Source organism: Anas acuta, chromosome 15 (assembly GCF_963932015.1).
Source record: "Anas acuta chromosome 15, bAnaAcu1.1, whole genome shotgun sequence".
Lineage (NCBI taxonomy): Eukaryota > Metazoa > Chordata > Aves > Anseriformes > Anatidae > Anas > Anas acuta.
Window position 1 is genome coordinate 8,629,772 of NC_088993.1, and position 15,328 is coordinate 8,645,099.

General features: G+C 37.1%; 1 protein-coding gene across 2 annotated transcripts; it reads right to left on the bottom strand.

Annotated features, from left to right (window-relative positions):
- Window positions 1–131: 131 nt before the first annotated feature.
- On the bottom strand, window positions 132–15,198 carry TNFRSF17 (TNF receptor superfamily member 17). Of its 2 annotated transcripts, XM_068699855.1 has the most exons (5): window positions 14,797–15,198; window positions 11,062–11,182; window positions 1,998–2,132; window positions 1,497–1,628; window positions 132–706 (listed from the first exon to the last, which is right to left on the bottom strand). In XM_068699855.1, exons 3-5 carry the CDS (start codon window positions 2,110–2,112, stop codon window positions 444–446), a joined length of 510 nt encoding a protein of 169 aa, XP_068555956.1. In that variant the 5' UTR covers window positions 2,113–2,132; window positions 11,062–11,182; window positions 14,797–15,198; the 3' UTR covers window positions 132–443. The 2 variants fall into 2 exon arrangements, with proteins under 2 accessions (XP_068555956.1, XP_068555955.1); XM_068699854.1 differs by lacking the exons at window positions 11,062–11,182; window positions 14,797–15,198 and having other exon boundaries at window positions 1,998–2,455.
- Between the last annotated feature and the right edge of the window lie 130 nt (window positions 15,199–15,328).

Consider the following 15,328-nt stretch of genomic DNA (forward strand, 5'->3'; position numbering starts at 1 on the left):
TTGGAACATTCCTATTTCAAGCATCACAGAGGCTATTTGAAATTATTCTTTGCAATGCTGGGAATGCTATGTAGATCTTCATTTCTGCCTCAAGCAATTTTCAGCATAAGATCTGAATTTATCATGAAACATATAATTGCAAGATTGTTTATTGATGAGTCTGCATATATCTGGTGTAAGTAGATAAAATCTCAAAGTACTGAAAGAGCCATTCTACATAGGGACTTTCAGAATTTTAAAATTCCAGTCACTAGTTTGGTATGTGAGAATAATGTAAAAAAAAATTTGAACAAAGAATTAAAAATAATATGACAATATCAATGAAAGTTTGATTCAGGGTCTAAAAGGAAGATGTACTAGCCTTTCCCACTATAAGTATGAAGATTAATAGCTATACTGAAATAACTGAATTATTATTATGCAGTAAAAAATAGCTACTTCTCTCATAGACATCCAGCACCCAGAATATAGTTGCAGTAATCAAAGGATTTTGTTGTAACTAGAACAGTAGCTCCTTCTTCTGTAGCTGGTAATGGAAATGAAGTTTCACAGCCAGTCTGAGGTTTTACCAAGCCACAGTCACTACAAGTGCATTCCTCCACTGAATACATTAATGTTTCACTTTGAAGTGAGTGTCTAATTCCATCTGTCTGCACACTGCTTTCTGTATTAGCCTTGAGAACATCATTCAGCTCCACAGAAGCACCTGTAATTATACAAAAGTTAATTTAGTACATACATCATGCTATACCAGACATACAGTTATTAAGGATCCAAGTTTCTTTATGTTCCACCTGTATTCCTAGCCTTAGTGAAAGTTTTAAGATGCAGTGAAAGTTGTAAGATGAAGTTATAAACAATAATATTTTGTTGTATGACAATGTCCCCCCTGTATTTCAGGATAAGCATTCAAGTTATCAAATACATATTTTCTAATCAGTTATTATTTATTGGCTGAACATTCCACAGATACCAGTGGAAGTTATTTTTACATTTTACAATTTTTTTCCACCTTCCAAAAATATACCACATACACTTCTCACAGGCCAGAAGATTAAGTAACATTATTTAATTTCTTCTAAGATGGAATGCCAACATTAAATGTGTATACTCTACCTTTCCATTCGATAGGAGGAGAATGAAGCCAATAAAACAATCATTTGCTATTTAAGGTTCCTAAGTGATTTCTCAAACACCAGCAATTAAGCCAGGTATAAATAAGTAACCAAATACAGTTGTGACATAATCTAGAACTAACAAACAGAGATTGTTCGTTTTACAAGTCACCATCTGGATATTTTACTCCCTAAAAACTCTAATAACTTCATTGAGACTATCTGAGAAATAAGAAACAATCCACAGACAGTTATCAGAATCTGGAATCTGGAATATGTTATATGTTAAATGTAATATGTAATATGTAATGTGTGTACATTATAAGAGCAGCTAGAAGGTGCAACAACTTAATTAGTTGATAAAGAATCATACTTACTCACCTGTGTTTTTCAGTTTTTCTTTTAGTTGCTTTAGGTGCTTCCACTTAAACAAGACCATTAACGTGAATAAAGTGAGCATTAAAATTACTCCGAAGCCCAAACAAATCCAAAGAACTCCACCTGAATCAGTACCTTATGAAATAAAAAGATGCATTAAATTCATTGTAAGCAATAACCAATGAACAGTAAACATATGCCCAATACATAAAACTTCTTTATCAAAGGAGCAACTTCTATTTCTTTTAAGTGACAGCATAAGTAAAGCTAAAGAGCTTTAACAGTTTACTCTTAACACACTCAAACATACTCATACAGTACTGAAATATGTATATATTGATATACTGTATATGTCTTTAATACTGTTGAGTCTATATATTATTCTGATAAACATCTTCCAGGTTTTAGATTACCTTTTTTAAGTTTTTATGTATACGAATCTATGTAAAATATAACATGAAAATACCCAGCATAGCTATGAAGTACCACAGAAAAATTACTTACTCTTATCACAGTAGTTTTCACATGAAGGTGGTGGTGTACCAGAACATCGAAGATGACAAGGCTTACAAGAGAGCACCAGATTATCAAAGTATTCATTTTCGGGGCAGTGTGCCATCACGGTCAGTAATTACGGAACTGAAAAGCCACAGATATGGTAAAAGAGTGGGGACCATCTACAAAGGTCTTTTCAGTTCTCCGTTTTAGCAGTTCTAAGAACTGTTAGCAGCAACAGACTTTGATCACAGCTCTACTACACAGCATCATGTCAAAAGGGTTCAACTCTGAGGCTCCCAAGAAATTTATGTTCCTTTTTGGCAAATCAAAATTGTAGAAAAAACAGAACAGCTGCACCAAGATAATTTTCAATGTAAATTCTGTCTGAAACAGAAAATGGTTATTTATAGAAGACATTTCTTGAGCAGGTGCTAAACATTACAAGCTGTAGAAAAGCAAAAGGATCTCCAAACAGAACCTCACAATAATCTTTCTTGGTTTTAGAATTTTGTGTTGTTTTTTTTTTTTTTTTTTTCAGGGTGATAGTGTGCAGTAAGTGTTTTCTTGTAATTTGCAAACTATGAGATGTTTATGTTTTGTTCTTCTGTCCCTGTCCAAAGGGAATGCGATTAAAAAATAGAGACAGAAGGCACAGCAGTAGCAAGATACGAACAATCCAGTTTCTAGGTGTGCCACTGAGTCATTCTGCAACTTCAGACAACTTCCTTCATACTTGTTTCTCTGTATGTACAATAATATTTAGAATACACAGATGATGAGAGAATTACTTTTTGTAAATGCTTTTCTAACTAAGATACTCTAAAAGTACAAGTTCAACAACATTGTATTGTACCAAATACATCTAAGACCTTCAGCTGGAATGGATAGACAAAATATGGAGGTTCAGTTACTAGCATGTTACTCCTGAATTCCAAAGTATCCTCATTTATCTGGTCTGTTAGGTTTTGGACGACTTGTTTTGTTTGGTTCACTTTTGGATTTTCAACTGCCTGTTTTTTTGGGGGGATTCTTTGTTTTGTTTTTCTTTTTGCTTATAACCATGCTTGTATGAGTAATGAGTACAGAAGACCTAATGAACATTTCATATTTTTTTATCTAAAATAATACCTGTTTCTTTATTTTTAAATGTAATGCAGAACCTATGCTGTTCTAAAACTGTGGTACTCAGCACAGTGAAATAGATGAGCCATAGATTTCATTCTTGTGGCAGAGCATATATGACACCTCCCTCCCAGCTGGGTGATGGGGCACACTGAGCATGTGTAGATTTATCTGTATATAAGCAGGGAGTGTAACATTTCTGAAAATAATATTTGGTCTCCTCCCATGAATTAAAAGCCTTGACAGTCGACCTCTACAATTAAAATAATTTACACATCCTACTTCTGCATGGACATTTTGTCTAATAGAATTTCTTTTAAGCACAAAGTTAGTCATCTAGCAAGCTGCAATAACTGCTTCAATCCAGTATCACTGCTGAAGATTGATTAGAATTACAGGCTTATTTATAGCTAAGTTTCTCCTTGATATGATTAAGTTAATTGCTTTTTTGACTACAGAAAGGGAAGAGAAAAATACTGTATAAGGAGTCACAATTTCATACCACATTACTATGTATGAGACATTTTCCCAGGAAATTCACCATGTGGGAATGCAAAAACTGTTCTTAGTGAAATAGTCTAATAAAGCAATCTGTATTCTAGTCTCTAGCACATTTAATAGCTTGTTGTAGCTTCTGCACTTTTTTTTTTCTATAGGCCAGGTGCACAGCTGTAGGCTATTACAAGCTTTTCAGTCTATTCAAGATTAATAGTAACTATACATGAATTGACAAAAACTGATTTAGGTGTGCTGAAAGAAAACATTGATACAGACTGTGAGTGATGCAGAAAACGTCACTGTGAAGTCAGTGCTGGCACTAGAGTTGTAAACAGGTTCTGATTTAATTCGTGCTTCATACATCCACGCTCTAGGGGAGGAAGCCTAAGTTAGCACTAGTGTATCATTTCTAGGTCTGATGGAGCACCACTTGGTAGCTTATCCATAGAGTGATTGAAGTTTTTGCTTTGAAGGTGCTGCTTAACCTTTTTAGTCATGGAGAAGACAATCGCATGCTCAACCGTGCTCTGAAGAAGGCAGATGTTCATGAAGGTATCTTCATGGTATCCCGAAGTGTGATGAGTGAATTTCAGGATAGATTGTAATTTCAGGAATGCTGGTTCCAATGCTTTTATCTATCAATATAATCCCGTTGACTTCAGTGAAGTGCCTTCTAATGTTATACAATATTTTCCAACAACTTCCTATTGTTGTATTTTTATATTCATGTATACAACTTGTACTGAGACCTCTTATTATTTTAGAGAGAAATCAGCTGCCTAATTCTATTGTTTTCTGCAGCTGGCTGCCACACAATACTGTATCTGTAGGATTATATCCTACAGTCTTTACTACAGTAAAATTCCTCATGAAATCTACAGCTCTCAAATTACAAAAATTGCAAATTATATCACAGCTGCTGAAAGCTTGTAACATTATCTTAGTGGACTATGGAAATCACAATGTGCACCACAACAGATGAATGAATCAGTTCCTTAATCAGTTTCATGCTTTTTTTCCCCCAATTGTACTAGGGATATGGGGGGATTCTCTCCATTTTGTCTGCTTTTTACAGTTTTCTTGTCTCATTTTTAAGTACAGTAATAACATTGGCTTTTTTTGTTGTTGTCTTGACCTTTAACTAAATTATATAAGTACATTAATTTCAAATATTCCTTTGAATAAATTGTGTAAGTACGTTAATTTAAAATACTAGCTTTCTTCAACAAAGTAGTTTTGCTAAATATACAGGTTTGTAGCATTTTCATATTGATTTGAAGTTTCTCAAAGAAGAGCAAGATGTTCTGATTGACAGTGGGGACAATTTTGCTGAAAGATGACAAAATGTTGTTGTTAAATAGCGTGTAGAAATCCCAAGTAGGCAACACAAATAGTACTGTTATGTTTGAACAATGATAATTGATAAACTCCTTAACAATACAGCATTGTTAGCATGGAGAAAGGATCCTTGAAACTTGCTTGCTAGTGCTGAGTACTGCTAAACAGAATACCTTTACATGCCATTTGTCTTCTTCAGAATCTTTTTGAATGGAAGAGTGATTCTACTGAGAAGCATCTGTGACTTCCCCCGTATGCATCCCCATTAGAGGATAATAAAAGTACCAGAAAGACCATTCCAAATGTCATTATTTCCATGATTTAAAAACAAAACAAAACAACAAAAAAAAAAAAACAGTGATTTCCGTTATCTGTTGACCAGTTTATTCTTCTTCATTACTGTATCACTGCATTTCTTTATAGTAACTTCTCTTTTCACTCTCTCTCCTACCTAAAAAGAACAGCAGCATTTCTTCTTTTTGGTTCCTTTGCAGCATAAAAAAGCTCACCTAATCCATTTTCATACAATGCTTCATTACATCTGTATTTCACTTTTCTTTGAACCTGTCTGAATGCATCTCACGAACATGGATAATCAGAATTGCATGAAATATTCAGTATTTGAGTCTTGCATGGTGGCACCCAGACACTGCAATTTCTTACAGAAATCTCTCTTGATATACACAACACTGCATTTTCATTTTTTTCCATAATCATGTCACCTTTGTGCCCCAAAAGTTATATGTTGATCATTCACTGCACCTCATGTACTTCTTCTCTCATTTCCAATTTTAACTAATGAGTTCCCCAACTCGTGATGTAAGTTTCCGTTCCTTAAGTAAAAAACATTGCATTCTAAGCAAATAACTCATCCTGTTTCTGTTCAATCCTAAAGGACACATACTCCTTTTAATATAGTGTCTGCAGTTCTCGTGTTGATGATGCTTTCAAAATTAGTTCACAAACTTTATTAATCTATTCCTATTTCTTGTGTTACCATTAATCAAAACATTAAATTAGTCCCTACATCAATCTTTGAAGAGCTCCTGTAGTTTCCTCCTGCTCAGAAATGGTACTTTGCTGAATGGTTGCTGTATGTCTTAATTGGTTATTTTTTCAGTGCCAACAAACCCAGTGCACAAACAACCTAAACTCTCCCCACCTGTGGGAGGAGAGAAATGGAAAACACAAGGCTCAAATCACATATATCACAAATTGAGGTGAGGATTCTTTCCAAGATGAAATCTTCTGTAGTTGATAATCTGTCTCCAATAGCAGTCTTCTGGTTCACAGAACCTATTAAAATAAGCTTTCTTTCCTAGTATTAGACTTCTCAACTACTTAATTTTTGCTATTAAATTCCTTCCTCTCTTTTCCTAGTCCATAAGAAGTAGGTCTGCCTTTACTTACTGTCAATGGCTCAATGGCTTTTTTTTTTTTTTTGTATAGATGATGTAAAATACCTCTCCCTCCAAAACTGACATTGCTGACATTCTACTTGAATACCCCTGCTGTATGAAACACCGAACTGTTAATATCGTGAATCTTAAAATAATTTGTCACTCTAATGTAATGAGCTATATTCTGAATCAGGCTGTTTTGGCACAAAGCCGATTTATGTCTAATTAGTCAGACAGGTCTACAGGTCATCAGAGACATGGTAGATTATATACAGCTAAACCGATTAAATGTCTTGGTGTTAGTGAAAGGGATAGTCCTGCTCTGCACCCTACAGTATTCTGAAGCATAGGTAAGGAGAATTTTATCTTTCACTATTTAATTTGGAAAAAAAAAATAATTAAAAAAAAAAAAAAAAAGGAAAAAATAAAAACACCTATGAGTTTCAACACTGAAATAATAAAATGAAAATTCTGGACAGAATACCCCCCAAAAAAAATAATACACTTTTGTCAGTAATACAACATAAAGACTGAAATTCATCTCTCAAATCATTGGCTCAAGGTCTATGTACCACACAACTTCAACAACTAAGCTTTGTTTTGACACTGCTTTGGGATTTCTCTTTTCATGCTTCTGCCAGCTTCTTTGCCTGGCTGTACTTCAGAAATTCTGTTGGCATAATTACATAGCATTTAACAACCAAAAGAGGGTTTTCTGCTATGGCTATTACATTCCCTTCACAAACAACATTAGCTAAGGCTTACAGCAGAATTCTTCTGGCTGTAGAGCTGCTTCTACAACGGTCATTTCGTGCTGATACAGCTCTTCTGGGTAGCATATGTAAGCCTCCTCCCCCCACTAAAGCAACTAATCAACCTACACTTTCAAGTAGTTTAGTATAGGCAGTACAAGCTTGGTCCTCTCCAATTCTCTAAAGCTATTTACCAAGAAAGTCCAAAGAAAAGAGTCCTTTACAAATGGCCTCATCACAACAATCCTAAAAATCTCTGAGATGAATGCACATACAAAGAAAAAAAAAAAAAAGTTTTTCTTCCCAGAAGTTTCTGCACTTCAAGGAACAGCAGTCTTACAGACAGTTATCTCCTTAAAAAGCATTTAAATCATCTGAAACAATTATTTTCAAAAATCCATATTCTGCTAATTGTATATGTTACAGCTGGGAGGAGATAAACTGTTCTAGGAATAGGGTACACACTGTTAATAAACAAAAGAAAGGGGTTGTTAAAGGATCTGTTGTGCTCATCATCTTCTACATGCAGCAAAGAACAATGCTCTTTTTTAGGCACAATATTGTTTAATTTTGTTCAGGCACAGTGCAAAATATGGATTTTGCCTGTTCGGTTCACCACATTTTAATTAGACCACTGCTTTGAAAAGAGTGATGTTGCTGTTGCTACATCTGGTATTTCCAAAAAAAGATTAAAAACAAAAACCAACAACTCAAAGAAGAAATGTTCTTTAAAAGCAGTAATTAAAATAACAATAGTATAAACATTTTCAACTAAATGTCAGAGAACTTCTGCACTCTTCACTATGCTCTAAGCTTCCTTAGCTAGAAGCTAAGTTAGAAGAGAAGAACTCCACAGAAAAGAAAAGCAGTGTTAATAGGCTTTCCCTCTGGGGAAGGAAGATGATCTTTTCATTCGTCTGATATTCTACATGTGCCAACATAGTTATGTAACTACTAAGGACAATGCATAAAACAATAAATGTGCAAGGAAGTTTGGATTAAGCTAATACTTCTTAAAATGCCAGTGACATTTTTATGATGGTGCAATAGTTTCCACAGAACATAGTTTTTCCTTTGTTTCTTAATGTAAGCACTTACATTTTGTACTGCAAAAATAATCTCCCACATACTACCATTTTAGGGACTTTGCAGGTGGGGAAAAATAAATAAATAAAATTAATCAGTGATACAGTCCCAACAGGATTAATGGAGTTACAAGAAAAATACATGTGCATGAACACCCGTGAATGACATGAGAGCTTAGGAGACACTACAGTCTGACAAGATTGTTTTTTCTGATAGATTAAGCCAAACTTTCTAGCCATTCAGTCTCTGTGGACAAGTTTAGGTAACAACAATTACTTTATTTCATACTCCCTTGTAGGGCCTCACATTGCCAATATGTGCTCCCTCCTGAGACAGGAGGAAAATTCTAATTGATGTAGTTATCCCTGTTCCAGAATAATTCCCTCTGCAAATTACATTTTCTGGAATAAAAATACTCACATATAGGAATAATTCCAGAGTGATTAGTTCTATCTAGAAACAAGCTCACTGTTACGTTCTCAAGATTTCATAACAAAACTACTTTCTGCAACAACATGATGAAGAGCTATAGAAGAGCATTAAAAATCAAATTATGTTGTTCTCTCTTCTTAACAATAATGCCATTTTGCTTTAGTCGCTACTGAAACTAAAATCTTACGGGATCTCTACTGGACAAAACGTTCCCTCCACTTAAATTTTGGAGAATTAAGAGGCAGGGGGTGGGGGAAACATATGAAAATCCCACATGGAACTAATTTTCTATTCCCACTTCCCAGGATACAGCACATAAAATTTCTGTATGAAACATAAGTGCCATAAAACTCTTACCATGTGTATAACGTGTATAATGCAGGAGATCTGGCCTAGAAATGTTATGGAATCCAACAACAGACATGGTAACTCTGAGCTTCTCTATGTCAGGTAGTTGATGCCATAAAAAAAGGTGTGATTACACAGCATTCTATGGACCCTGCATTAACAACCCATATGGATATTTTCAGAGCTAAGATCAACATTTTCATTATCTCACAAAAACATTCTTTGCTAACATAGCCTGGAAAAACTGTATCAGGTACAGCTGAACTCTGTTTGATAGTAGGGACTTGCCTTATGCATCTATCTATGTTAGACCGTAAGCCCCACTTTAAATGCTAACCACTTTTTCTGCATTTTTTTAAATCTTTGTGTCAAACTAAAAGCCTGACTATTTGATGGTAACCAGAATAGTAAATTTTCTCCACTATTTAACTCCATTTTAGAAAAATTCTAGTTTATAACCAGTGGAAAAAAATCTTCTGAGGACCTGGAACTTAAAAGTTACAGTTGTTGCTCAGTCAAGTCAGTGTCCCAGCCTCCGAGATTCTCAAATTTGTCTCAGGGGAGCCAAAATACACTCTGTTTCAATTTGTCACTTCCACAGAATTTATACATACTGTGCTCATAATGTTTACTTGCCACATCCAACAAACTTATGGGTGAAAGCAAAATTACTGTGACGAAGCAGAAGGTTAATTTCCTAATCACAATGTTGCTAACAAAGTAACAAGATGAAAGCATAGGAATAGTTGAACAGAGATCTGGGTTGTATTTAACAGGATTTATTTCCAGCTGCTTCAGTATCTTCACTGACATGACACCTCCTCCCACTGATCCTACACCTGGCTCTAAAACCACACAGTCTGCCTTTCTTCAAAACAGATTCCCTCATCATTTAAATTCCTAACTCAGTCACTGTATACATCATTAAAGTGATCTCATTCTTCCCTTCCTTGGATGTGTTCTTTGCTCAGCACATTCCTTCCACATTAAGTAATCCTTGTGCTATTTACAACATTTTCAGTTGTCATAAGGTTTATAAACACCCCAATCTTTGTTTATTTTGATCTTTGATTGCAAAACAAAAAAACATACATAAACAACAGCTTTGATAGCAAAATTATTTAACCGAACCATCTCCCCCAATTATTTATCTGTTTGTAGGGTTGTGGCATCAAAACCACAAAAGAAATTCTGCCTAAGGAGTAAACTGCCATGACTGTACATGCAAAGGGAGGCACCTTGAATGAAGGACTAGCTAGCATCCATCTTAAAGATTTTTCAAATCCAAACAGCAGGCTAGCTAAGCTACAGATCACTCAGCTGAGAACTCTATTTAAAGTCACCTGAAAAAAAAGGGGGGGAGGGGGGAGGAAGGGGATGGCTCTTATTAAAAGAAGACCTTTCAGTCTTTATTTCTAGAGATGTACAAGCAAAAGAATGAAATGTTGTGTCCACACATAAAAGTGAGAAACACGTGACCATCTTGGAAGACAATGAGCTGAGCATCTGGAGCGTTTGAGAGATGAGAACATGGAAACAAAGAAGTATAGTGTGGTATTTTGGTATACATATCTATGTATTTCTTTTGCTTTCTGAAGTACAAACAATTGATCGTATACCCCTTATGAAGCCTGGAATACGTGCTTTAACTGCACCGAAAGAAAAGCTTTAACTCTAGATTAGAGGCCTTGGAAAGAGGAGTCAAGGTCGGAAGCACACTTCACCAACCCACAATGAAAATGTAAAAGTTGTTGCTGAATTCCTTTGAGGATACCCATTTGTTAGCTTGGAGTAATTCTACAACTGGACTGTGGAAGAGAGCTTATGCTTTCCCACATTAGGAAAGCCGAAGAAGAATTTTATTTATATCTCTTCCAGTCAGAGAGCTTAAAATAAAGACTGAACGTAAAACACAAATACAGCAATCATGTGAGTGTCCAGCAGAGGGAGAGTAATAGGTTCTGAAACAGCATTTGTTAAATAGCAGGGTTAGAACAAACAAATCGGTGAAAAGACGTTTCCAGGTCAAGATATCTTAGTCTGGATTATACATGGTCTCGTGCAAATATAAAAGCCTCTTTGTCATTCACTTACGCTTCCGAGAACACGTGCAGAACTTAGGATAGCCTCAGCTCTTGAAAAAGCCATCATGTCGAAACATAATGTGGTGGTAGTGATGGTGTCTCTACTTCTCAGCTACGTCTCCAGAGACTACCTGGAAAGAGAAATTGCCAGAGTTTAGAAGTATTGTTTTATAGTCTCCTGGCACCTAACTAAACTTAAACTAGTTCATTATTTTCAGTTCTGTGTCAGACGACCTGGTGAATATAATGAAAGTTAGTCCAAAAAAAATTATTTATATTTATATAAATGCAGTTTTCCCTCAAGAGAGGTATATCACTTGAATTTCAGTACATCCTTAATCTATATCTGTCATAAAAACTGTCTGGACTCATCTAACTCCTCTTGTTTCTTTTATGTAATGTTAAATTGAATGTATAGAATGCCTTTTGGGCTTATTCCTTCACATGTGCTTCACATGAAGAGCTGTGCTTCCATAATGGCAGTGTCATAGCTGAGCACTGTTTCCTATGTTATTCTTCTAATGTTAGTAATTTATCTTGCATCTTTTGTCTTTTCTTCCTCGCAGGTAAATAACTTGTTCTTTTGGCTTTGTTCATTAAAGACTCAATCTGACTTCAAAGCAATCCTAAATATCAGGCTACTCATTTAAGTGCATAACTAATGTACATATTTGAATACCTTTTAAGTTTCGGGGCACAGCGTCACAGTGCGTCAGCTGAATTTCAGCTTGCTGCTACACCAGAAAGGGAGGTCTTACTCCTTTCCTGCTCCTCCCAGTCTCAGCCAAACACTTTCTTTCCCCATGTTACAACAGCTCAGGAATTGATCTGATCTCAAGGCAAACTGAGTCAATTTCCTGGTAATCCTGCACCCTAAAACTACTCTCTTCCCTTAGTTACTTTATGGAATTCAATGAGCTAAGATATTGGTAATGAGCTGTTGACTGTTTGGAGCTGTGAACTTGTGTGAAGCTGTCTAGGGAAAAATATTTTTCTTTTTGCCTTCAGTTCACATAACTGAAACGGTATTTATAGGTATGTCTGCTGGGGTGCAAAGTGTTTGTAAGAACCTTGGACGAAAGGTTCTACTGGAGTACAGAATACTAGTCCCAATTTTATATGAATGAGGACTTCCATTTCACTGCCATAGGATTGACTTATCACAGGCTAGAAACTAGTGGTAAACTTGTGGAAAGTACCCAAGATAGTTTAATATATGAATAGTTATCACTAAAAAAAGGAAGTCTTGGTCCCCACTCTTACTTTATACCAGCTCTGGCATTTGCAACATCTTAAGAGTTGATTCATATCAGCAACCCAGGAGGAAAAAGAAAGCAGACCATTCTTTAGCTAGATTAATAGGACGAACTCATTCTGCGAAGTGTCTAACAAGACCTAGAAGGCAGTGCAGGGATGGGTAGAAATGCGACTGATGGGGGGGAGGCAGTTTCTCTGCCCTCCAGTCCCAGCTTGTTCACCCTGACTTGACCCGATCGCTTATTTTCTAAGTAGTGCTTTGATAATGCAAATCAGCCATCATTTGATGATGAATAGGTGGTGAATATAGGTGGTTCTCACTGAGAAAAGTTTTTTGGTATTTATTAAAAGCAGAGATAGTGTATTTATTCTAAACACTGTGATGCAGAGAGATTTAAACCCAGAAAGATTTTATAATGCTTTAAAACCTCGACAGAACACCACTATTTACATTCCAGTCGATATTTTGCCAATAAAATTATCACGATTCCACTTAGGTTTTGTTTTGAGTACCAGTTGTTCCTAAGTGGAAAAACAAACTACTAGCCCTGTTAAAAACTTCATGTTTGAGTTTACATAATTCCTGTGTGTGACACAGCCTGCAAAACAGGTTTGTACACTCTGAAGGACGTTTGGCATCTTCTGAAATTCTGTGGGCTAATTGCTTATATCCTAGCAAGTACCTAGGAAATAAGGATCTGTCAGGGAAGCAGGGAATCTTACCACAAGTAATCATTTTCCCCCCAAATCAGTGGTCATACATACTTCCATGCCTCTAACCAAAATGCAATTGTGCCCCAAAACAAAACAACAACAAAAAAAAAAAGCTAAGAAGGCAGGAGAAGAAGAAGTAGCATAACTTTGGGAGCTGTCAGATCGAAGCTCTATTTCAAAAATATTTAGGAACTCTTTCTAAGGAATGCCTAAGTGCTTGTAAGGATTGCTGCCTACATGTTCCGTGTGCTGGTAATCTTAAAATAAGCCTTAATTACTCTGAAAATGTAGTACCTGCCTCCAGTTAAGCCGTTCCTGACTTGCAGGCTTTGTCAAGGCTTTTTTTTTTTAAAAAAAAAGGCTTGCAATGCAGCATTGTAGTCACTATAAACCTGAGCTATTAAATGCTTCTAACGACAGGAAAAGTGTACAATAGCAAGCTACTCTGTCAGCAGAATTCATGAAGCTTGGTTTCCACTGGATTTTTATCTATTATTCAACAGTGGTAACTCCCAAGCTCCTTTTTTGTTCCAAATGTTGTTATCACTAGGGAAGAGGATTTTACTTCTGTCTGATCTTCACTGAAATTACCAATGTAAATCTTGTTGCTTTATCCAGTTGTTTCTTTCCACAAAAACTGAAAAAAAAATAATTAACTTTTATCTCTTGTGAAATTTGCTGAAGCTGGACAATGCTTTCAAAAGTTAGTAAAAGACTTACAGATAGGGAGAAAAAAAAATGCAAAAGCCTTGCTTCCATACTAAATGAAATGAATCAGTCAACAAATGTCACCTAACAAGCAAAGGCTCGTATTTAGAAAAAATAATTTTAAAAGTAGAGAGTCCTATCTCAAGGTGTTCATTAGGATTCTAGCTTCCCTTACTCCTATAGCCTGCTCATCCGTGTTACTGTTGTAGTATTTAGAATCTTCCTAATTACAGTCAACTTTGAATAATAGAAGCCCTGACAATGTGTGCCTGAAAACTAGAAAGGAGCTAGAATAACCAGACCAGGGAATAACCAGACAATACCTTTCACAAGGTCTTTAAAACTCATTTTCTAGGTCCTGGTGATACTAAGTTAATGGTGCTTGAAGGAAAGACCTTCACCAACCAGGTATATAGTCTATAATCATGAATTAATTTACCTTTTTTTTCTTTCAAAGTTAATTATCTGTGGTGTTGGTGGGGAGTTTTTCTTTTTAGCTTTTATAAGTGCTGCCCTTCACACTGGCATTATCCCTGGATATGATCAGTCAGAAGTACATTTCTGCATTAACATGTACGTTACCTGCCACATAGAACTTTTTGCTTGTCAAGAGCTTACATGTTTCTCCTCATGTGCAACTAGGAACTATCCAGCTCTTCAGTCAGCATAAAGTCATGTAAATGCCACGTCAGGAGAGCTTCTGCAGTTCTGCAACCCAAGCTGCAGTGGATTTTGCACTGAATGGGGATCTTTGTATTTTAGTTTTAAGGCCGTCTACTTTCAAAACAACTCCATGACTTGCCCTAAGCATCCCAACATAAATAACGCTGTGAGTGACTCAGTCCTCGCCCGTGAGCACTCCAGCAGCCTCTCTTTTCCCAGGCACCAGCTCTGAACACCTATATTTAACCTTCCAAGCCAGAACACAGCCACTGCCATGTCCAGCCTGCCAATCAAATCTCTTATTTCCTGTTATTCCTTCCCTTCTCCTCCAAAGATACGTAACATATAGGCTGTGTGTTTTGTTTCTTGTTTTGTTCCTGAATAGAAGTTCTCATAGCCTTACCAGTCCAGGGTCTCTGTACTTGGCAAGATCCCGGGGAACCTAGCTTAATGGGGCTTTTTTCATGATAGCCAAGAACTGAGCCAGCGTGCTGTGGGAATGCCAAACCCCCAACCTTCAACGCGCCCTGTCGGCCCACGGCCACCTTTGCACAAGGTTCACAGGCGCCTCGCGTGGGAGCAGCCGTGGTCAGGGACCTTAACGTGAGGGCACACGGAGGTGACAGCGGCACAGTTTCCGCGCTGTCACCGCCAACCCGGGCTTTCCAGAGGCGGCAGGGGCAGCTTCCCACGGGTAATGGGGAATCCACTCAGGCACGCGCTAGGCCGCAGCCCGGCGGGGCCGCGCCCGTCCCGCCCGGGCCCCTCACGGGGCACGAAGGAACGCGGAGCCGGCACCCGCCTCCGCTGCCCCTTTGCGCACTGCATTTCCCAGAGCCCCGCGGGGCGGCCCTCAAGCGTCTCCTGCGGGAGCGATGGCGCGAGTCCTGCTGGGACGGGTAGTTCTCGGCCAGCCTGAGGCCTTGGCGCCAACT